Source organism: Panthera uncia, chromosome F1 (assembly GCF_023721935.1).
Source record: "Panthera uncia isolate 11264 chromosome F1, Puncia_PCG_1.0, whole genome shotgun sequence".
In the NCBI taxonomy this organism is placed as follows: domain Eukaryota; kingdom Metazoa; phylum Chordata; class Mammalia; order Carnivora; family Felidae; genus Panthera; species Panthera uncia.
Genome location: NC_064813.1, coordinates 40,920,944 through 40,944,208, shown reverse-complemented (window position 1 = coordinate 40,944,208; position 23,265 = coordinate 40,920,944). Strand labels below are relative to the sequence as shown.

General features: G+C 51.9%; 2 protein-coding genes across 6 annotated transcripts in view; one reads left to right on the top strand and one right to left on the bottom strand.

Annotated features, from left to right (window-relative positions):
* The window catches only part of ETNK2 (ethanolamine kinase 2), a 407,034-nt gene that overhangs the window by 344,654 nt on the left and 39,115 nt on the right, over window positions 1-23,265 (top strand). The window lies entirely within an intron of this gene.
* The window catches only part of ATP2B4 (ATPase plasma membrane Ca2+ transporting 4), a 51,507-nt gene that overhangs the window by 25,023 nt on the left and 3,219 nt on the right, over window positions 1-23,265 (bottom strand). For 3 of the 5 annotated variants that reach the window (XM_049634414.1, XM_049634412.1, XM_049634410.1), the window contains exons 2-11: window positions 14,206-14,403; window positions 13,338-13,595; window positions 12,768-12,893; window positions 11,950-12,075; window positions 10,797-10,832; window positions 9,054-9,215; window positions 5,606-5,820; window positions 5,031-5,273; window positions 4,256-4,497; window positions 677-908 (exon numbers count right to left, since the gene is read on the bottom strand). In XM_049634414.1, coding sequence (XP_049490371.1) covers window positions 677-908; window positions 4,256-4,497; window positions 5,031-5,273; window positions 5,606-5,820; window positions 9,054-9,215; window positions 10,797-10,832; window positions 11,950-12,075; window positions 12,768-12,893; window positions 13,338-13,595; window positions 14,206-14,403 — 1,838 coding nt within the window. The remainder of the gene's footprint in view (window positions 1-676; window positions 909-4,255; window positions 4,498-5,030; window positions 5,274-5,605; window positions 5,821-9,053; window positions 9,216-10,796; window positions 10,833-11,949; window positions 12,076-12,767; window positions 12,894-13,337; window positions 13,596-14,205; window positions 14,404-23,265) is intronic. The other 2 variants (XM_049634413.1, XM_049634411.1) reach the window with 1 other exon arrangement.

The following is a 23,265-nucleotide window of genomic DNA, read 5'->3' as shown; positions in this document are numbered from 1 at the left end:
TTACTCTCCCTGCGATCTAGACTCCTTAGCAGGGCATATACACAGCCCTTTGAGATCTGGCCACTGTCTTCCTCCCCAGCAGACGTTTTTTTGCCATTCTCCACCCCCCTGGCCCATACTCCAACCATATCAGTTCTTTGCAGTTTCCCCAATGCATGCTGCCCTCTCCTGCCTGGGGGCCTTGACAACTAACAGTCCATCTGTCTGAATTTCTTTCGAGCAGAGACTTTTTCCGATGCCTTAGCGTCTAGAATAGTGTTCAGCTACCCTAGGGGCGCTCAACAAGAATGTGTTGCTTGAAAGAAGGCGGCTGGAGGCGGGGATGGTGTCCCAGTTAACTCAGCCTCCTGGCTGTTCTAGGTATCAAATCATAAGCTCAATGAAACCTATACTTCTCACCCCTCAGACGGCATTAACCATCAGAATGGCACCTTCTAGCAGTTCAGCACTCTAAAGCAGTTTTGTGAAGCTGGAAGCCTGGGAACATCTATCCCTGCAAGTGAGAAGCTGTTAGGTAACACGCCTGGGGTCACAGCTAGAAATGGAACCAGTACCCCAGTTCCTGTGACTCCTGGGTGGCTTCCCATTGGACCATGCTCAGCTTGCACACGCGCCAGGGGCTGTTGGAAGACTTCCGTTCACGTTTTCTTACCCTTTGGCCAAGCCAAAGCCTCACCTCTGGGCGCACGGGGTCCTCAATGCCCACCACCGCGACGCAGGTCAGTTCGGTGAGGATCTCACTCTCGTTGTCCCACGGGGGCTCTCCGTCATTGAAATCCCGGTAAGCTATGCAGATAGTTCGGAGGCCCTCGCAGGCCATGGGCTCGATGACAGTGCGCACTATCTCATCTCGGTCCTTGCTCTTGAATGGCACCACTTCCCCTTTCTTGTCCAGGATTCGGTTGCACCTGGGGAGGCACACGGTCAGGAAGCGGCACCCCGTCTCACCCAATATGTCTCTACGGTCACCTGCAGACATTCTGGCAACTGTTCTGAGGCCAGACACCGTTCTGAGGCCAGAAATCTCTCATCCCTCTCCCCCAGCTGAGTCCCTTCTTCCAAGGTGGGGAGGTGTGTAGGTGGATAAGGTCCACGTAAGCGGAAGGTGCGGTTCCCCCCTACCATCTGTCCCTACTCATATGTGAAGTCTTTTGGGGATCACCTGCTCTTTTGAACTTCTCAAAGGTGGAGAGACAGTTTTAATTCCCGTGACCTAGGATAGTACTCAGTGCATAGGGCGTGTTCCACGGGAATGTGCTCATTGTTTGTTTTTTACAAACTGAAGGTTTGTAGCAACCCTGCATCCAGCAAGTCTGTTGGCACCAATTTTCTAACGGCATTTGCCCACTTCCTGTCTCTGAGTTACGTTTGGGTAAGTTTCACAATGCTTTAAACCTTTTCGTTATTATTATATTTGCTATGGTGATCTGTGACCAGTGAGCTTTGATGTTACTGTTGTAATTGTTTTGGGACATTAAGAGTCGCGCGCATGTAAGACAGCAAATTTAATCGATAATGTTGTGTGTGTTCTGACTCCACTGCCCAGCTCTTTCCCCTTCTCTCTCCCTATCCCCTGAGAGACAACAATATTGAAATTAGGCCACTGATAACTCTACAGTGGCCTCTAAGTGCTCAAGTGAAAGGGAGGGGTGCACATCTCTCACTTTAAATCAGAACCTAGAAATGATTAGGCTTGATGAGGAAGGCAGGTGGAAAGCCGAGAGAGGCTGAATGTTAGGCCTCTTGTGCCAAATAGCCAAGCTGTGAACGCAAAGGAAAGGTTCTCAGAAGAAACGAAAAGTACTGTTTCCGCGAAACCCAAGTGGTACGCGCGTGAAACAGCCTTATTGCTGATATGGAGCAAGTTTGAACGGTCTGGATAGAAGACGAAACCAGCCACAACGGCCCCATAAACCAAAGCCGAATCCAGAGCAAGGCCCTAACTCTCTTAAATTTTATCAAGGCTAAGAGAGGTGAAAAAGCTGCAGAAGAAAAGTCTGAAGACAGCAGAGGTTGGGTCATGAGGTCTAAGGAAAGCGGAGATCTCCATGATATAAAAATGGAAGTGCTGATGTAGACTAACGGTGTTGGGAAAACTAGACAGCCACATGCAGCGAGTTCTCCAGAAGGACTAGCTCAGATGGTTAACGAAGGTGGCTACGCTGAACAGCAGCTTTTCCTTGTAGACGCAACAGCCTCATACTGTAAGAAGATGCATTCCAGGACTTTCACAGCTAGAGAGAAGTCAGTGCCTGGGTTCCAAAGTTTCAAAGGACAGCTTTACTTGCTCGTTAGTGGCTAATGCAGCTGGTGACTTTACATTGAGGCCAATGCTCGCTTACCATTCTGAAAATCCCAGGGCCCTGAAGAATTATGCTAAATCTACTCTGTCTGTGCTCTCTAAACGGAACAACAAAGCTTGGATGGCAGCACATCTGTTTATGACAAGGCTTACTGAATATTTTAAGTCCACCGTTGAGAGCTGCAAAAGACTCCTTTGAAAATATGACTGCTCATTGACAATACACCTGGTCACCCAGGAACTCTGATGGGGATGTCCAACGAGATTAATGTTGTTTTCATGCCTGCTAACACAACATCCATTCTGCAGCCCACGAATCAAGGAGTAATTTCGACTTTCAAGGCTTATTATTTAAGAAACACATTTTGTAAGGTTATCGATAGAGATTCCTCTGGTGGATCTGGGCAAAGTAAATGGAAACCTCCTTCCAAATGCCATTAAGAACATTCATGATTTATGGGAAGAGGCCTGCCTATCAACATGAACAGCAGGTTGGAAGCAATTGATTCCAACCCTCATGGATGACTTTGACCCTCAGGGTTCGAGACTTTAGGGGAGGAATTCATTGCAGATGTGGTGGAAAGAGCAAGAGAAATGGAAGGAGCAGTGGAGCCTGAAGATGGGACTGAATGACTGTGATCTCGCGATCAAACACGGACAGATGAGGAGTTGCTTCTAGCGGATGAGCAAAGAAAATTTCTTGAGATGGAACCTACTCTTGATGAAGATGCCGTGAAGATCGTTGAATGACAATAAAGGATTCAGAATAGTACATAAGCTTAGTTGATAAAGCAGTGGCAGGGTTTGAGGGGAAGTAACTCTAATTCTGAAAGAAGTTTTACTGTGGGTAAAATGCTATCAAATAGCATCTCTATATAGCATCTCATGCTATAGAGAAATTGTTCATGAAAAGAGCCAATCTATGCGGCACACTTCACTGTCTTATTTTAAGAAACTGCCACAGCCACCCCAACCTTCAGCACCCACCGCCCTGATCAGTCAGCGGTCATCAACATCGAGGAAAGACCCTCCACCAGCAGAAACATTATGATCACTAGGGGCGCCTGGGTGGCTCAGTCAGTTAAGCATCTGACTCTTAATTTCGGCTCAGGTCATGAGCTCACGGTTCATGGGATTGAGTCCTGCGTCAGGCTCTGCGCAGAGCCCGCTTGGGATTTTTTCTCTCCCTCTCTCTCTGCCCCTCCCTGACTCATGCATGCATGCGTGCACACACACTCTCTCTGTCTCAAAATAAATCAATAAACGTGAAAAAAAATAAAAAAAAAAGATTATGATCACTAAAGCTCAGATGATGGTTAGCATTTTTTTAGCAATAAAGTATTTATAAAATAAAGTATGTTATTATTTTTTTTTATATATATACATCATGCTATGGCACCCTCAATAGACTCCAGTCTAGGGTAAGCATGAGCTGTAAATGCCCTGGGGAATCAAAAAGATTCATTTGCCTCACTCTGTTGTGGCGATCTAGATCCGAACTCGCAACGTCTCTGACGTAGGCCAAAGTTACACTGAACCATTTAATCATAGGAACCCCATGGGCATTAATCTCTGTTTTCAGGCTAGCAAACGAGAGTTTGGATCATTGCGGTCTGAATCCTGGCTGTGCCACCCTTAGCTGTTATCACCTTGAGCAAGTTACTTCACCTCCCGGGACCTCTGTTTTCTCATCCGTAAAGGGGGGATAACAACAGTATCTGCTGCACTGAGCTGTGAAGATTAAACGCAACAGGCCACCCGAAGGCACGTGAAAACTGCGTGGCCCGAGCAAGCGCTCAGATATGGGTTCTGCGGTCACCGCCCCGAAGCGCGGCTCACGTATCATTCGGCGGGGCTCAGCACGGCGTGGGTTGCCCGGACCTTCCTGGGGGGGGGGGGGGGGGGAGGGGAGGATTTCGCAGGGAAGGAGAAGCGGGGGAAGGAAGTGCTCACTTGCGCAAGATGATCTCCGAGGCGCCCTTGCTGTACATGCGGTAGCCCCCGCTGGGCTTCTCGATGACCGTGCTCATGGATTTGCGCACCGAGTTGAAGGTATACACCTTGTAGAGCTTCTCCTCGGGCACCTCATTGCGCACCGCATGGTAATCCTGCTTCAGGTCTGTGACAAAGCCCAGCAGAGCACATTCGGTCTTGCTGCCCACCTGCCGCGGCAGACCTCCCTCCTTCTCCGGAGGCTGAGAGAAAAATCATACGTGGCATTTGAGTAACGGACCTCGACTAGGGAGAGAGCTGAGGAAGGAAAGGACAAAACTTTCATGCGTTTTCTTCCCAAGGGTAAGCGGGCGGTGGGCAGTGGCGACTGTGGTCGCTGGGCCATCCGGGGCTCAGTTTACCCTGGGGGCGGTGCTGGTATCTCACCCTGTGCGGGTCTCATTCTAACCCCCTCTCTGAGTTTCTGGGCAATGTGTACTTTCCTCCTGGTAAGCCCAATTCCGCTACCAGCACGAGGTCTCTTCCAGAGATTCCGCCCTCAGATGGTGCCTGGTGGGCGCTTCATGGCCGTAGATTTCTACCTGCCTCCCCACCTCCACTCTCCTCCCACGGATCATTCCCTAGTCACGCCAAACACGTTCAGTGAGGAGTAGGAAACGTGACGGGGGATGGCAATTCAGGCAGAACAAACAAGAGAAAATTGCTCTGTCCAGAGAAGATTGACGGTCCCTTCCAACCACCCCGTTCGAAGTGTCCAGGCAAAGGGAGAGCTTACCAGAATCTTGGAGGTATAGGCACTGTTGATAGAAATGGCATTGACAATAAGGTCCAGGACCTTGGGCAGGAGGACATCAGGGCTCGGGATCTGATGGTAATGGGTGTCTCCAATATAAGCCTGTACCACGGTCATGCGGTTCATGGTCAACGTGCCGGTCTTATCAGAGCAAATGGCTGTGGCGTTGCCCATTGTCTCACAAGCATCCAGGTGCCGCACCAGGTTATTGTCTTTCATCATTTTCTACAAAGGAGATGAGAGCAGACTTGAGAGGGGACCGAATACAGGTCAAAGGCCATGTTTCAGCCAACATGTCTCCACCTCTCATCCTCTTGTTGGCACAAAAACGCAGGATACCATTGTTGCGAATCCTCTTTAGATTCCACTGGCTTCCCGAAACACTGATGCGGCTGATCAAGAGGGTCTTTCACCTGTGAGCAGTGCCAGCGGCCTCTGCCCCTGCGAGGTGCCACGCAGGGTCTGTGGAGATGGCCCGGCCTTTCACCCCACGCTACACGGCGCCCTCCCTTCCCATCTCCGTCCTGAAAGAAGAGCCAGCCTCGTTCCCGTCTCACCTTCACGGAGTAGGCCAGGGAAATGGTGACAGCCAGCGGCAGCCCCTCTGGCACAGCCACCACCAGCACAGTGATGCCGATGATGAAGAACTTGACAAAGTACTGGATGTAGATGGGAGTGCACTCGGGCAGCCACGCTCTGCGGTGGATCACGAAGTTGTCAATCACAAAGTACAGGATCAGGATGAGAACCGTGAAGGCAGACATGATGAGGCCTGTCCGGGAAACAAGTCACATGAACCCAGGCTCCAGGGCCTTCCCGGGGCCCTAGCCAGAGGTGGGCTGGCAGAAGTTAGAGGCTTTGCTACCAGTGTTTAGAACCACTCCCTCTAGGGAGTCGTACCCAGATCCCCTATCCATTCTCTGCTGCTTATACATTACTGTGCAGGGGAAAAGACGCTGGTTTTGTCTCCCACAGACACAGGCTCTAGTCTCGGCCCTGCGCTAACCGGACTCGTGGCTTTGTCCCTCTCTGGGCCTGTTTCCTCATTCATAAACAAGGAGTTGGTCTAGCTTTCTTTTTTCTTTTGGGCAAGGTCATCTAATACTTTCTGTTTTTTATTTATATTTATATTTTTTAAAATCCATATCCAAATTAGTTAGCAGAGAGTGCAGCACTGATTTCGCGAGTAGACTCCTTAGGGCCCCTCCCCCCTTGAGCCCATCCCCCCTCCCACAACCCCTCCAGCAACCCTCAGTTTGTTCTCCATATTTATGAGTCTCTTCCGTTTTGTCCCCCCCTCCCTGTTTTTATATTATTTTTGTTTCCCTTCCCTTATGTTCATCTGTTTTGTCTCTTAAAGTCCTCATATGAGTGAAGTCATACGATCTTTGTCTTTCTCTGACTAATTTCACTTAGCATAATACCCTCCAGTTCCATCCACGTAGTTGCAGGTCTAGTTTTCTAAAACAGCATTTTATTGGGGTGCCTGGGTGGCTCAGTCAGTTGAGGGTTTGACTCTTGATTTTGGCTCAGGTCATAATCCCAGGGTCATGGGATCGAGCCCCACGTCAGGCTCTGCGCTGAGTGAAGGGCCTGCTTAGGATTCTCTCCCTCTTTCTCTGCCCCTCCCGTGTGCGTGCACATGTGCTTTCTCTCTCTCCCTCTCTCAAAACACACACAAAAAAAAACCAAAAAACCCCCAAAAAACAAAAACCCAGCATTTTATGACTCTATCTCAGACCTACCCTCTTTCCACAATTCATAACGTAGTGACTGTATCTGCCTACTTCCTAGTAGTTTATCAATTTGGGTTTCTCCCCTATCAATTCATGACTCGTTCACAGCGATGTCCCTAAGGTCACCTGCATGACTAACTTTCAGAACAGTGTTTCCTGACCTTTCTCTTGACACGGCATAGATAGGAGATGACAATAATTTGTATGTTTACAACAAGCAAATATTTCTATAGTGCTTGCTATAGGCCAGGTAAGCACCTCACGTATACTGACCCATTTAATCCTCACGAAACCCCTGTGAGGTAAGTTACTATGATCATCCCCTTTCATGGGGAAATCAAGGCACAGAGAGGTGTTTTTTTTTTTTTTTAAAGAAGATCAAAACAAAATTATGATCTTTAAATTTTATTTATTTATTTATTTTGTTCATGATAAGTGTACTCTTTAATCCCCATCACCTATTTCACCTATCCCCTCACCCCCTCCCCCACAGAGAGTTTTCTGGAATGGACACTGGCTGGGGGACCAACTATTCTGGTTTGCCTGAGGCTGTGCAGTTCCCTGGGATGTGGGACTTTCAGAGCTAAAATCAAGACAGTCCCAAGCCAACGGGGACAGCTGGTCATCCTACAACACTGATGTAAATGGAAGAATCTTTTCAAGGTCAGAAAGCACCTGGCCCGGGTGCTGTCTGGCCACTCTGAAGGCTGAGGGAATCACTATCCGGGCACCCTGCACCTCTCTGTGGCAAAATATCTGGGAAGAGCTTTGCTTCAAACCCCAGTCTAGTTTGGGTCTTTGCTTTTCCTGAGGGCCTAATGATTCCAGACAATCAGAGCAAGGCTAGAGGTGATTATACCAATAAAAGCATATTCTTTTGAGCTTTGCTTCAGCAGGGTCAGGGCTGATGTGAGGCAACCTGGGTGCGTAGGGCCCAAAATTTAAGGAAGTGCTCCCTCCCAGGGTGGCACATTGCCTCGCCCGACTCCCGGCCTAGCTTGATACGTAAACTAAAACAAGAGAGGAGACCCGGTGGCCGGCCCACCAGGTAGCTCGCACTCCCTAAAGAGCAGGGCAGGGATCCGGAGGACAATAGAAGGGGTTAGGCGGGGTCTGTTTAATGTTTCACACCTATGTGCCAGGCTCAGGAACGTGATTCCACACCCGCAATTCATCTCATCCGTGTACAGTTTATACGCGAGAGATGTCACAGTGGTCAAAATCAGCCGGGTACTAGAACTGAAAGGATAGGGCTAGACTAATGCGGTCCAGCAGAACTCTCTGCGATGCTTCAAACGTTCACTGCGTGCGCTGTCCCATAAGGTAGCCACGACCTGAGTGTGGACATTGACCAACTGAACTCAGGCTGATGTGACCGAGGAACCGAATGTTTAACTGTATTTGATTGTCGGTCGATGTAAGCGGGAACAACCACACAGGGTTAATGGCTCCGGTAGCGGACCGCAAAGCTTCTGGCTCCCCAGTGTGTGGTCAGCCCATCGGCGGCACTGGCATCGCCTGGGGGCTTGTCAGAGATGCAGACTCTCAGGCCCCGACCTCCTGACTCAGAATCTGCGCTTTAACCAGGTTCCAGGTGAATTGTCCACACAGAACGTACTGGTCTAGCCTTTGATTGTGGTAAAGAGAGGGGTGGGGACAGGAGATAATTAAACAGTGGGACAAGACCGTACCTGGAGGGCTCTACCACTGAAGGCACAATATTCCTTCTGTTTCCTCCTCCAGCCCCCCCCCCCCCCCCCCCCCCTTAACCCCCAACAGAAGGTAGAGGGAGAATGTAGAGGCAGTCTGGAAAGAGCCTCTCCAACCACAGGTTTCCTTTTTCCTCCAGTCCTTACTCTGAATTTACTGTCCTGTGCCTGGCCAGATGCTAGGACCACACTCGGGAACTGCCTCCAGGAAACAGGAGCCTTCTCTGCCCTTAAGGAATGTATAAGTCAATACACGAAACAGGTGGGTGGTTACCAGTCTTCCGTCTCCCTGAAGTAAATCTCCCCTGTGTGACAGAAGTTCTTTATTTCCCACTTGGCGGCAAGAGACCACGGGGCCTTTAACCCTCGCACGCTTCTCCCTGAAAAGGCCCAGGGAGTGGCCGGAGGGTGGCAGGGAGAGGGGGCCTACTCCCTGGGCTGCACGAGCCCCTTGGAAGTTTCGGCTTCTTTCTGCCGGCCCGGTTGGTACAGAAGGGAGACAGGGAGGCCAGGATCCAGAACAGCACTAACGAACAACAAGAAGCCGCCGCCCTACTCACCAGCTTTCCCGATCTGAACAGCCAAGCGCGTCAGCTTGCCCTGCAGCACCGACTTCTCCTTTTTGGGCAGCTTGGCCGCCTTCTTCTCCTTCTCCTCGTTGTCGGTCCCCTCCTGGCTGTTGAGTGGCTGGATTTCCAGAGCCACCCCATCCTGAGTTTTTGCTAGGGTGCGCACAACAGAGAGGACAGGTGAGCGCGCAAGGTGACGGCAGCGAGTGGCAAGCACGTGAGAACCCCAACTCCTCTGTCTCCTTCCTGGAATCCACCTCGGACCCCCGATGTCGATTCTGACCACTCTCACCCCGTGCCAGACGGGGCACTTGCCTTGCACCCTCCACTGGGGCCTTTGGAATGATACTCTGACAACTGGAGACGAAATGGGAGTGTTTTCGGGGTACGGGTTTCCTCTTCAGTGGCAGCTTCCTGGCACCACCTCAGAGCCCCAAGCCAGGCTTATTCCAGCAAGAGGATTAGTCATGCCGCTAAGCGCTATTACCAACAACCATCCCTCCTGGAATTCAGTGCTTAGAATGGTGAATCTTCACTGCAGGAAGGGGCCGACGGGGAAGGCTGGAAGACGTTTCTAGAGCGTAAGGGCCCTCCCGGTCTGCTCTGTTAAATGGTTCATCTCTCTCTTCCTATAGACCGTCAGGGGAGAAACACAGACCCCCCCCCCCTCCAATACAAGATGTTTTCCAGTTCCTCCTCATATCAGTCGAATGACAGCAGAAGGAAATGCCCTTTCTCCCCTGTCTGACGAAGGTGGGGAGGCACAGAGTGGGGAGGTACAGGGGTAAGTCTTTTGGGGGGGAGAGGGAAGAAGCTGGTATGAGGGACCCTCTGGAATGAGAGGGATAAAGACAGACATATAAACCCATTTTGCTTTCGAAAGAAGAGTTAAAGAGACCTAAAATTAAAGAATTATTTCTGTGGAGCCCTGGTTCTCCGATGGGATGACTTTATTCCTGAAGACTCCTATGACACGGGTCCAAAGAGCAAAATAATCACTAGTGGCTGTCTCAAGAGAGCCATTCTCGCTGGGTCCCAGCACCCCTCCAGCTTCACCCCCGTTGGAGCTCAGCCCTTTTGCTTAGGATGCCCTTCCTGAGATACTGTCTCTGTTGTCAGACTCACAAACAAGACAGAGACGGGATGTAGACACAGCCACCAAAAAAGAAACACACACCAGATCGGGAGGAAGAAAACAGACTGAGGGGAGAACAAAGAAAGAGGTGGGGAGAGGTACAGAGAAAGGCTCTGTCCAAGCACCCCCGAGAAGACTAGAAGAGAAGACCAGACCAGAAGAGGACACCGATGAGGCAGCTAGCAAGAGGAGGGTGCAGGGACTGCCCACCCCATCTCCCTCCACCGTGAGGACCCTGAAGTCTTCCAGCCCGGAAACCGATGACCTTTGGCGTTTAAATCTGGCCGAGGGCAATGAAGCAATGCGTTCAGCGCCCAGAGAAGAGCTGATCCATCCCACACGCTCCCCAAGAGAAACCTTGACAGGAGATTCCATGAGACAACAGCAGAGGGTGCTGTTGTCCCATTTTGGATTGGGATTGGGAACCCCCTCCTGAGACCGCCCCCAAATCTCTGCACCTTCCTCAGGATGAGGCATCCAGGCCACAGCAGCAGATAACAGATTTATGGAGAGGACAAAGGGAGAAGGCAGATGGCCTGGAAAGGTCTGATTTGAGTGTGGGCAGGTAGAGATGGTAAATGAGTGGGTGGCGAGGTTACCTTTGTTGCGATTTTCAGGGACTCCTTGTTTTTTACCTGTTTGAACAAGAAAGAAAAAAGTGGGGTGGAGACCCAGAGCGACTATCAAGAGATCAGATATCCAATCTGTTGGTCCTGCTCAGAGCCCAAAAGGGCGACAGCAAAGGGGCTGAGCGGCAGGGAAGGGACTATAAAGGAAGTTCACGTCTCTGCTCACATCCATGCTCACGAGGGGCTCTCCTGAATCCTGGGGGTGCAGACCAGCCACTCGTGCAGGTGAGTGCACACCCACACCTGAGCTGCGTTCTCGCGGAGCCCAGGCCGCTGCTGGGAGGCTGCTCCCGGCCTGAGTCACATCGCTGGGAGAAATGGGGTGGGGGTGAGAAAGTGAGAGGCTGGAACGGTTTCTGCCTAATGGCGAAGGCTCTGAAAGGGGTCTCCGTGTCAATTCGTCGGCACCAGGCAAGCTTCCTCCTTACTCATTTGCAGGTAGCTGCAAAAACCACTAGTCTAGCTCCTGGGGGAACGTGTTTCATTTCCTTTTGATAACCCGCCCTCCACGAAACAGCCTGAGATGGTCCTCTAGCCAAGGGACAGAAATCCTTCCCTCCTCCAAGGAAAGAAGGAATGCCTAGGGAAAGGGGAAGACTTCTTTTTAGTATCTCTTCTTCATTCACCCTCTGTGTTTCCTCCCTTCAGGAGCACGTGAATGGCAGAGACAGGACTAACTCTGGGGGGAGACATTACCTCTCTGTTCTCACTCTCCTAGCTGGGTCTCTCTTCCCCTGACAGCCCACGGTTTTGGCAGTTTACCCTCAGCCTTGACGGGTCATTTAATCCCCCACGTTTGCGGAAGAAGGGTTGGGGGGTTGCACGGAGGGCATCTGGGGCCGGAGCACCTAGCCAGCTCCCGTGGGGCAAGCTTTACATCTTGCCCCTGCACAGCCATTAACAGACACGGGAGTTGAGCCTCAGAGGTGACCTGACTTGGTTTTCATCAGAGCACCCTGGGGAGCCAGGCTTGACATCTTCATCTCGGCAAGACATTCAGATATCTGTGCTCTTCATCCAGCAGCTTCTTCCACGCAGATGTTCCATCCGGGTCTGTTCTCTTGCCTCCCGCTTTGTCCACGGGCACGGGTGGGAACAGAATCTCATCTCAAATGCCCCTTACCTTTTTTCTTCTTCTCCTCCTCTTCTCCCTCGCTGGCTCCCAAAAGGGTAAAGATGATTCCAGTCTGAGAGTTGATACCCACAGCCGTCACTACCATCCGGCCAGAACCTTCCATGACATGGGTCCCTATGTGACAAAGGAGAAGGTGGGAGGAGTGTTGTTTTTTATACCTAGCCAGGCTTTGGTGTGGAACGCAAACTTAGAAAACAACAGTCCCTCTTCCTTCCTTCCCCACGGATAATGATCCGCTCGGCAGATAGTGGGAAAAGGTCAAGAGCTGGGCCCATTTAAAATAGACCAAGCACTCCAGCTGATTCCAATGGGTAGCCAAGGTTGAGAATCACTGTTCTAGAACGCTGGTTATCTTTACTCACCCAAGTACTGTTGCTCCCAGCTTTAGCTAATATGGTTGACCCTTGAACAACACGGGTTTCAACTGCACATGGATTCTTTTCAATAAATATATGTACAGTTAAAAAATAATAATCAAATCAAATCAAATAGACCAAGCAGATTGGGGGGTAAGGAGAAAAGTGCGTCTGACTGCTTTAGGGTAAGACTCCTTCCCCCACCCCCACCCTCACCAGCAGCGCCCTACCAAGGCTCCTAGAGCACTTGCTGTAGAGAACCTTTTTTAGGTTGCCCGATAACCCTGTATTCAACCCACCGATATGCTGCTGCCCCAGATGAAGCTAGGGGAAGGAGAGGGGGTAGGGCCAGAAGAGAGAGCGAGGCCTGGAGCAGGTCTCCGTAGCCTGGCTGGCTGGGGGAGGTAGAATGGGAAGTAGAATGGGGGCCGAAGCAGCCAGAGGCCATACCTGAGAGCAGCATTGGGTCCCTTTCCACAGACTTCTTGACATGGTCTGATTCCCCAGTCAGAGAGCTCTCGTCAATCTTGAGATCGTTCCCCTGGATCAGGATCCCATCTGCGGGCAGTAGGTCACCTAGTGCACAGAGGGTAAAGGGCAACAGGGAAAGAGGGGAGGAAAGAGCTTGGCAGAGGGTAGGAACCATCCAACCCCATTTCAGGGCTGCTTCCACGGACCCTGCCCATAGGGCAATGGCCCAGGGGGGTACCTGGAGAGCCTCTGAAAGATGACTTCATCTCTGACAACCTGTCAACTCCTTATGAATTAACGGTTACTTCTCATGGCCTCAACATTATGGATTTTTAACTCTAAGACACACAGGGTACAAGTCTGACACTTTTTGGGGAGAGTTTCTTCTTTCTTTAGATCCTTCTCCACAACCTCTTTCCCCTGACCTAGAAGCTAACACGATTGCGGTCTTATCTTTTTGGGTCTTCGGTGATTCCCAGCCCCCTATGCCAAAGGCCCTAGCCTTCAGATAGGGAGGGTGCCACAGGTACAAGAAGCACGAGTTCTCACCGTATTTGATTTGGGCGATGTCACCCACCACGATCTCAGCCACGGGGAGCTGGATGATGTGACCATTTCGGATCACGGAGAATTTCTGTTCCTTTTCGATGCGGTTCTGCAGCCCCCGGAATTGCTTCTCTTTGCTCCAATCATTGAAGGCAGTCACCAGCACCACGATGATCACGGAGAACAGGATGGCTGCCCCCTCAATCCAGCCGGCTTCTGCCTCTCCTTCGTCTTCCGGGCTACTTACGGGTAGACCACACTCTAGCCCAGGGAAAGGAGAGAGTGGAAGGGTCACCTGGGGGCCTTTTGTTAACATTCAAAACGGAAGTAGTGTCTCCACAATCCCCAGAACGGCAAGTCAGGGAAGGAGAATAATAGAAAATAAAACCCTTGGGTAGTAGAGCCATCCTCTGAGGGTACTGGAGGATGGCACGATTGGGCACCGTCTCGTTGCCAATAGAATTATTTGCGTGCTAGATAGCACGAAACATGTCATTGCCAATGACTGGCCAGTTGCATGTGCAGAACTTATGATTCCTAACGTGGTCAGGCTCCAGGTCGCTGCTCTTTCCCATGATGCCAAATAGCTGGCGGGAGGCACTGGGAGAAGCAGGTTTTGTTGGTTGGGTGAGGGTAGAGGACTCCTGATACTCTGCATGAGGATTTGATAGGAGAAGGGGAGGGAGACCCTGGAATCAGGATGGGTTGGAAGAACAGCTTACTAGCTACTTGCTGGTTTTCTTTGGAGAGCCCTGCCCCCCCCCCCCCCGAACTTTTAAGCTACACCCTGCCAACTGCTAAGACCAGTGCTTATTGGACGTGCTGGAAAGAACGCCGATCAGAGCCGCGCTGGGCTGCTGTGGACACTCACGTTCATTTTCTTCACCGGGGGGCCGATAGAAGGACAGGACGAGGGAGATGATGGCTGCAATCTCCAGGATGATGAGTGTGACATCTTGAAGGGCTTCCCACACTAGTTCTAAGAAGGTCTTGGGCTTTTTGGGGGGGATAAAGTTCTGTCCGAACACGTGCTTACGTTTCTCCAGGTCCGCAGGGTTCCCAGACAGACCTGGGAAGGAGATACGAGTAGGATGAGCAGGTGGGCAAAAAGGGGAAGAAGTGAGGGACAGAAGAAGGCAGTTGAAAGACCTAAATAAAGACCCTCCACTTCCTGTTCTGCCCAAGTATGAGATCCAGCCAGGGTGACCAATCTCCCCACTTTGCCCAGGATGCGGAGGGGAGGGTGTGTGTGTGTGTGATACCTTCAGTCTCAAAATGGGCAAACCGGGACAAGGTGGTCACAGGTGGCCACTGGCTGCTGCTCTGTCCCCAGGGTAAGCTAACCTAGATCTAACACCTCACCGCCTCCTCCCAAGGATGTTGCAGGCTCCAGCTCTGAGAACACAGACATTCAAACGGTCCCTGGGGCTGACAGAACTTTCCTCTCACATTAACATGTAACTACTGGTGATGATTCTAAAACAGAGTTAGCATCCATCCACTGGCTCACACACAAAGGCCCGGAAGAATATGCTCTCTGCTCAAGGTCTCTGCTCCACGCTAGGAAGCTAGGAGACAGCCGGACCAGTTGTCCCGATTGGAAGTTCCAGGGGCTTTAGGAGAACAGGAGAGGCTTTTGGACTCCCATCTGTGGCCATCCCCTTGAGGCACATGTTCCCTCGTTTTGTCACCTCCCCCACAGACACAGACACACACCGCTAAGAGGTGCTACCATTCTAGTAAGTACTGTGGACTTATAGGTATTAAGAGAAGCCCTATTATTCACATTGATTGAAAAGAGAACACAAAAGCGAAGCGGCAAAGTCAGACGGTATGCAGTCCTTGATTACCAGCATGCTCCCCTCTAGCACATATGCTTATAAACCTGTACGAGTGTGCACCCATATTCCAGACATGTTCCAGAGAGAAAAGGGATAGGCAGAATTATTCCCTATTCTCAGTGCCGCCTTTATTTCAGGACTTTTTTTTTTTTTTTATGTCTATTTATTTTTGAAAGAGAGAGAGAGGGGGAGGAGGGGCAGAGCAAGAGTGGGAGACACAGAATCCAGAGCAGGCTCCAGGCTCCGAGCTGTCAGCACAGAGCCCGACGCGGGGCCTGAACTCATGAACTGTGAGATCGTGACCTGAGCCAAAGTCGGACGCTTAACAGACTGAGCCACCCAGGGGCCCCCAGGCCTTATATTTAGGCTCCTCTGCTGGGCCCCAGGAGGGGGTTATACTGTAGGGGAAGGAGGGAAATCCTAAAACTTCAACGGATGCCAGGTGGCATTTCTCAAGTTGTTTACCCAGAGCAGCAGATAAGCCCTGGGCTTGGCACCTGGAGCTGCACCGTTCCATGGGTTCCCACCCACAGGCAGGGTGGGGCGAGCTTTGTCTGGGGAAAAGAAGGTCCTAGAAGAGGAGAGTTAGAATCAGAGGGCAGGGACACTCCACGAAGCCTCCCGAGGGAGAGCAGGGGACAGGAAGCTGCAAGGAGAATTGGAGATGCTGATGCCAGAGGGCTGCTTCACACTTTGGTTAACAGGAAGGGCTATTCCCCCGGTGGGGAGGGGGGCGTGGCGTGAAGGCAGACCTCTACTCTCCATCTCCGCTCAACAGGACCCAAGAGTGGTATCTTAAGTGGCAAGAGGAGAGATTTGGGTCAGACCTCGGGAAGGTACTCGGACAGAAAAAGACTTGGGAAAGGGGAAACCCGAAGGGGTGTTGCTTGTAGGGTCTGAGATGGCCTCCATTTCTGCATCCAGAAGACAAAAACCATCAGGAGGGGTACTCAAGATACTCCTCTGTCTGGGAGGGTAGACGAAGGACCCTGAGTGGAGGGAAAGTGTGTGTGTGTGTGTGTGTGTGTGTGTGCGCGCGCGGGGTCGGGGGGCGGTGGTGGTGAACTGGCTTCCACACTGGTGGAGTTGGGGAATAGGGACCACTCTCACCTGCCAGCGCTCAGTCTGAGAGGGAAATGGGGAGCCGGTCAGGGAAGCGGTGCCCATATTCTAATCCAGGGCCTCCTGCCTCCCAGTGCCCAGATATGCCACCCTGGCCTCTGGCTGAGTGGCATAGCCAACTCTGTGGGGGAGTGGGTTTGGCCAAAGCACTAGAAGCAAGTTGGGCTGCTTCCCAGAGGCTCCCTGCCTCCACCGCACTGCAAAGTCGGGTTCCCAGTGGGAAGGGAAAGCAAGGGCCTGGGAAAGGAGTGTTTCTGGGCAGGGCATCGTGACCCCCAGGCAGGCAGAGGCGGAGCAGTCGGCGGATCCTGGCCGGTTCTTTCTCCCCGAGGACCTGAGAGAGCGAGGCTGTGCCAGTTTGGGACCGCTCTACTGGAGGGCCAGGTTTGCTCGAGGGAAACAGGAGTTCTGATCATTTGTTCATCTCCCCGGGGACGTTTCTCAAGGAAGCAGCGAGGAGATGCCATTGCCCCCTTACCAAGGTGAGTAGATGACTGTGAGGGCAAACCAGATATCAGATACTAGAGGTCATCTTAAGGGACATCCCAAGACCCCAACGGAGGCCAAAGCCACAGCAGCAACAACAATCTAGCTGAAAGCACCCATCTGAGGTCATCCTGCCCTCTCTGTTCTCAGATTAATACCCTGTGACCTCCCTCTCTCTCTTGTGCTCTATCCATTCAGCCAGCACATCCTGGCAGCTTTATCTTCAAAATATACCCAAGGTCTATTCCCTTCTCACTTTCCACTGTCACCATCCTGGTGTGAGCTGGCACCCTCTCTTGCCTGGGTGATGACGACTGTCCTCTAACTGGTAACCTTGCTCCCACCCCTGCTGTCCCGTGCCCCGTCTCCTCCCAACACAGTAGCCAGAACGATCTTTTTCAAACCCAACCCTTGGCACTCACCTACTGGTGGCTTTTACTTGGAGTGAAAGCGGGCACCGGGGCCTTTATGATGGCCCGTAAGGCCCCTCAAGAGCCCCCGGCCTCCCACCCCTCAACTCCTACTATTTGCTCCTTGCCCAGCGAGCCTTCCTGCCGTGCCCTGAACGCGTTCGAGAAGCTTCTATTTCAGCCCTGCAGTAGCTCCTCCTTGGCTCAGCTTGCTGTTCACTAGCTCATTCTCTTACCTCTTTCCGGTGTTTGTACACCGACCCTGACCTCACTGATTTAATAACATGGCTTCTCCGCTCCCGCACTCTCGATCCCCTTATCCTGTGTCACTGTTTCCTTCCACAGGTCTTCTCCCCTAATATGTTATATGATGTATTCATTATGTCCGTCCACCCCGCCCCCCTCCACGAGGGCGGGAGCTTTGTCTTTGTTCCTTAGGTCTACAACAGTGCCCAGCATTGTACGCATACAAATGTGCTGAATGAACTGAATGGATGAGTAATAAATCGGGTTGCTAACGTTTAAGTGATTACTAGGTGCCAGATGCTTCACCAGGCACATTGGTGCCTTCTCGTTCAGACGCCGCAAACCCCTATGAGACAGTTACTGTTAACCCCATTTTACATATCAGCAGACTGAGGCCTGGAGAGGTTATGTAACTACTCGGGCTCGTACGCGACACAGTCTATTCCACTCCCCAGGAAGCAGCTGCACGCCCACCTACACGCAGAGGGGGCTGGGGTGTGGAAGCGGCTTCGTTCCAGGGTGACTAACTGGTCCCGCTTGGCCCGGGACTTCCCAGGTTTGGGCCTGAAGCTCCCACCTCCTGGAAACCACCCGGCACCCCCTGGGTCCCATGGCTGGTGGCCCGCGTGCCGCTTTCCTCTGCGCCTCTACGCCAATCAGCCCTGATCCCACGGTTTACAACCGGGCCGAGTTAGTGTCTCCTTCCTGTCCTCAGGGATGGTGCCACCAGGTCTATCAGAGTCCAACCTATGAATCTCGCACTCGATACAAGGTTCATTATGGCCTTTTTTGGATCCAAGCAAACCAAACGACACACATTACGGAAAACAGAAAGGTCAGGCCTTGCTCTTGCCTCGATGGCCTCGAAGTCACACACGAACTTCCTGTTTGCCATTTTCTCTCATCTCTCTGCTCCACCTTAAGTCACCCTAAGCTGTTGCAGTAGCTATCTTAAGAAGTCAAGTGGCCATCCCAGTTCCCAGTGTGCCCTGAGGCAGGGAGGGGCCTGTGGGGACTGTTAGCAAAGTAGCCTTGGGAATCCTCACTCCGACTTGTGGCAGGGCACGGGAAAGCCTGCGGGCCTGGGAGCTCAGCCAATCCCCAATTTTGGGCTTTTCATTCCATTCTTCCTGCCCCCAGAGGCTCTCAGGCCCTGCTCTCCACAGAGGTAACTTCGCATAAATCCTTGTCTAGCCGAGGACAGGGTATTAGACCCTGATCTCTGCAGTGGCTTCTCAAATATGCAGCTTCCTGGAGAGAAGCTTGGCAGGGAGAGAATGCTGGAAACACAGGAAAAGGATTTCCCTTAGAAATACATCAAAAAAAAAAAAAAAAAAGAGAGAGAGAGAGAGGAATCTTTGTCCCCAAGAACACGGGAGAGAGAAAGCCCCACCCAAATCAGGAGTGCTTTTGGCTCTAAGAACCAGACTGAACACATGAGCTGGGAGAGGCGACAAAGAATGTCAGGCTCTGAAGTCATCGCCCCTACCCCGTGTTGGGGAGTTTCATGGCCCCTGCCCAGGCTGGCAGGAGACGGAATATGCAGCAGTGGAAAATCTGTGTCTGCTGTGGGTCTGTGCGGGGAACCAGGGCTTGGGAGGAGAGGCGGCAGCCCGGCCCTCAGTGGCCTGGCTCCAGCAGGGAAGGGCCAGGGCCAGCCTCCCTGGGACGCCAAGGGCTGTCGGCAGCGGCACCCCTCACGAGAACCAGCTCAGCCCCAGAAAGGGTGGGGCTGGGTCAGACATCACGAGGGACTTCCCAGCTGGCTGAGTTATGACACCTTGCCAAGGAGAAGCAGACTCACCTCCCACACACATAGTACCAGGGACAGGTTGCCCTGGGTGGGGTGGAAGGCAGCCCTCTTTGGTACAGGAGAACAGGCAGCAGAATACCTTTCAAGCCCTACCTTAAAAACCTTGCGTTGGGGGGGCTGAGGGGAGGGGGAGCTTGACATCAGCACAGGGACCGCAGGCTTTCGGCAAATGCCACGACCTCAGCATCTCTAGCCTAGCACACCCACAGCTCGGAGATGTGCTCTCTGGCTGCTGGACTTCCAGCCCCTAGAGATAAAGCCATCGCCTCAGGGTCACCGCAAGAGGATGCCGGACTTGGGGGAGAATGGCCCTTTCCTGATGCTCAGTGCACACAGCCCGGCAGCGTCAGCAGTGTCTGGCCCTCCTCTCCACGCCTTTTCTGAACACCCCAAAGCTGGCGCAGAGCAAGAAAGCTCCCTGGTCTGCCCTCCGCAGCCCTCTGCTCGGCCACCTGCTCCCACACCGCACGCGTGTGCTTCCCTCCAGTGTCACGCTCCCTGGTGCTCACACGTCAGAGCTAAATAAAAAGAGTGAAAGCCCTACTTCCAAGGGTGGATGCGACATCTGCCTCGGCCCAGGAGGGAGTGCTATCTCTCTCCCCCCGCCCCTAGCTGATGTTCCATGCAAGGCAACAAGAAGGTCCAGAACGAAACAGAACTTGCAAGCTTTTCTGCTGAGCTGCGAAAGGAATGCGGCACAAAGGGTTCCCGGCCTGGAAGGGGGGGCAAAGCAGTGGGGGGAGGGGGTGGTTCTCAGGCTCAGGAAGACTCATCCCCTCTCCCCATCAAGACTGCCCTGTCCCCTGCCTGGCAGCATTATGCCAGCCATCCCAGAAGCCCAGCTCTGGGCAAGGAGGCGCTGAACAGAAAAGAATTCACAGAGCCTGGGGTTGGGCTGGGGAGGGAAGGTCCACAGCTGTCACGCACTGTTGGCCTCTCTCAGCCCTGGGTGCACAAATCACACAGGGGACTCCCAGGATGCAACATGGAATCCCCTGCAGGGGGTGGAGGAGGGGGGGAGGCTCCGAGGGAGGGCGCTTTCACTCTCTTTCTCAATCACCTATTTTCCTCATTCCAGCTGTTGAGACTGCTTCCCCTGGGGTTTGCTGGAAACCTTTCCCACCCCTCCGTAAAGTACTCAGTATTTCTTTGAAGAAGTTACTAGACTTGCCTCAGCTTCTCACATCACAGCATAGCTGCTTTCTGGCTGTTTGCGCTGGCCTGCCCACCTTCTCTTCCCTTCCCTCCAAGATGTTCTTCCGGCTTGAGTCTCTCTCACATCTTTTTTTTTTATTAAATTTTTTTTTTAATGTTTATTTATTTTTGAGACAGAGAGAGACAGAGCATGAACGGGGGAGGGGCAGAGAGAGAGGGAGACACAGAATCGGAAGCAGGCTCCAGGCTCTGAGCCGTCAGCCCAGAGCCCGACGCGGGGCTCGAACTCACGGACCGCGAGATAGTGACCTGAGCTGAAGTCGGACGCTTAACCGACTGAGCCACCCAGGCGCCCCCTCTCTCACATCTTAAAGTAGCGCTAATAGATGTCCCTGAAGCACGATGGGCAGAGAGGGCCAGACTGCCAGCCTCTGCAGCCGTGCCCACGTGCATTGCTTTCAGGATCACTTATCTGGCCTCTTTGGTAGCCAGTCGGTTGAGTGTCTGGACAAGAGTTGAAGGTGATGGCTGTGGGGCAGAGGGCCAGAGGAAAGAGAGGTGGCTCGGCTATGCTTCTCTTCTGGAATTGACGAGCTCCTAAGAACAGGTGGTCTTTTTTTTTTTTTTTTTTTTTTGTTTTTTTTGAGGGGGGAGTCAGAGAGAGCAGGGAGGGGGCAGAGAGAGAGGGAGAGAGAGAATCCCCAGCGGGCCCTACACTGTCAGTGCAGAGCCCAACAGGGGGCTCGAACTCGCAAACCGTGAGACCGTGACTTGAGCTGACACCAAGAGTCGGCCAATTAGCCGATTGGGCCACTCAGGTGCCCTAGAAGCAGGTACTCCAAAAACACGAGATCCGCCCTAAAGACAGGGAGGAAGATATCAAAGAGGCCAGTTACCGTCTTCCTCTTACGTCCGTTGTATCTCATATCCACTCCCCTGGTTCTGTACCCCTCCCCAGCCCTCCGCTAACATTCTCTAAAGCAGCGGCCTCTAAGTAGGGGGCACGCAACCATCTGCTGGAGCGTGGGAGAAGCACCAGAACTTTTTATATGACTTCATCCACTTCGATTTCTTGCATCTCTTACGATGTAAATAATACTAGTGTTAGAAGCATTAATAGTAATATAGTAGAGTTGTGGGTAAGCATGTATTATTTATCATGTCCTCAGCTTTTTTCCAGATTGAAAATGCTACCGGAAGGGCGCCTGGGTGGCTCAGTCGGTTGAGTGTCCGACTTTTGATTTCGGCTCAGGTCATGACCCCAGGGTCATGAGATCAAGCCCCGCATGGGGCTCTGTGTTGACTGTGGAGTCTGCTTAAGATTCTCTCTCTCTCTCTCTCTCTCTCTCTCTCTCTCTCTCTGCCCCTCTCTCCAACTCGCTCTCCCTCTCAAATAAAAAAAGCAAACAGAGAAAATGCTACTGGAAATTTCAGTCTGCACATGGAGGAAGAGCCCATCCTAGCGTGTCCCAGCTCGTGGAAAATGGACGATGCTTGGTGGGACACGCCACTGACCTCAGAAGGCTTGGGGACAGGAACACAGTTAAACCCCAGAGATCTTAACATGGCAGGAAATATTACCCTAAACGTTGCCGTTAATGAACCAGGATGGTAATTCAGGCGGGACTGTCTTAAAACAGATTCTTTCCCCTCTCGCTTTTTACTCCCCAAAGAATCTCAGCTTCCCAAACTTAGTGGCTGTCCAGTAACTATGCAGGGCGAAGATGCCGCCATTTTCTGTCAGGAACATTCCGCGAGTGCTAGCAGCTGCCGTCGAGCACCGCCAGGCCTCAGCTTCCCCAGGCAATCAGAGGTACAGCGGTCCATGCTCCCAACTAGCCACGCCCACTGACGGGGCAGAAGCCACGGTTTAATGTTAGCACTGGGTCACAATTAGACATTCTATCAGGCATTGAAATACAGAGCAAAGTTTTGAATTACCTGTGCTTCTGAGACTCTCTGTTCCTGCTCTAGCCTAAGAATAGTCTATTCTGTTCTACCTAGTCGTAAGAATTTAGGGGAGGCATTTAAGCCTTTGGACCTGGAAGGAGGGGAGGGGGATGAATAAAATTAAATCCCACCTGCCTCTAGAATTGTGTAAATCCAGTATAATAAAACCATGCTCGTGTCATAAATATTATAAACTCCCAGTTCCATAAGGCCCCTTAAAGCTATGGTTTAAAAAAAAAAAATCTGTCAGATCTATATAGGTGATGCTATCAACCCAACAGATAATAAAAAGGAAGGGTCATACTCTAGGAACCAATTTCCCCAGCCTTACTTCACCAGGTTACCAACTACCAGAATTCAAGTACCAGGTGAATTTCTTTATTCTTTTTTTTTTTTTTAATGTTTATTGATTTTTGAGAGAGAGAGAGAAAGACGCTGAGGGCAAGTGGGGGAGGGGCAGAGAGGGAGACACAGAATCCGAAGCAGCCTCCAGGCTCTGAGCTGTCAGCACAGAGCCCGATGCGGGGCTTGAACCCACGAACCGTGAGATCACGACCTGAGCCGAAGTTGGACGCTTAACCGACTGAGCCACCCTGGCACCCCTCTTTTTTCTTAGTCTGCAGGGGCCTCCCACAGGGGACAGGACTACAGTAGGTTGTCAGGCACCTCAGTGCGGTCTCTTGTGACCAGGCTGGCTTTTTACAGCATCAGCTCTTTGAGGCACCTGGAGAGTGAAGCTCTTTTCTCGGCCCTGCCGCACGAAACAGCTCAGCATCGCCTTTGTCTGGGGAGAGACTTCTCTGTCACAGCTCCTCTGTGCCTCCTTTTCTATGCTCGTATTCCTCGCACACGTGAGGAGGTCATTGTTGGCACGGGGGAATAAACATTACTCATGGAAAAGTTGTTTT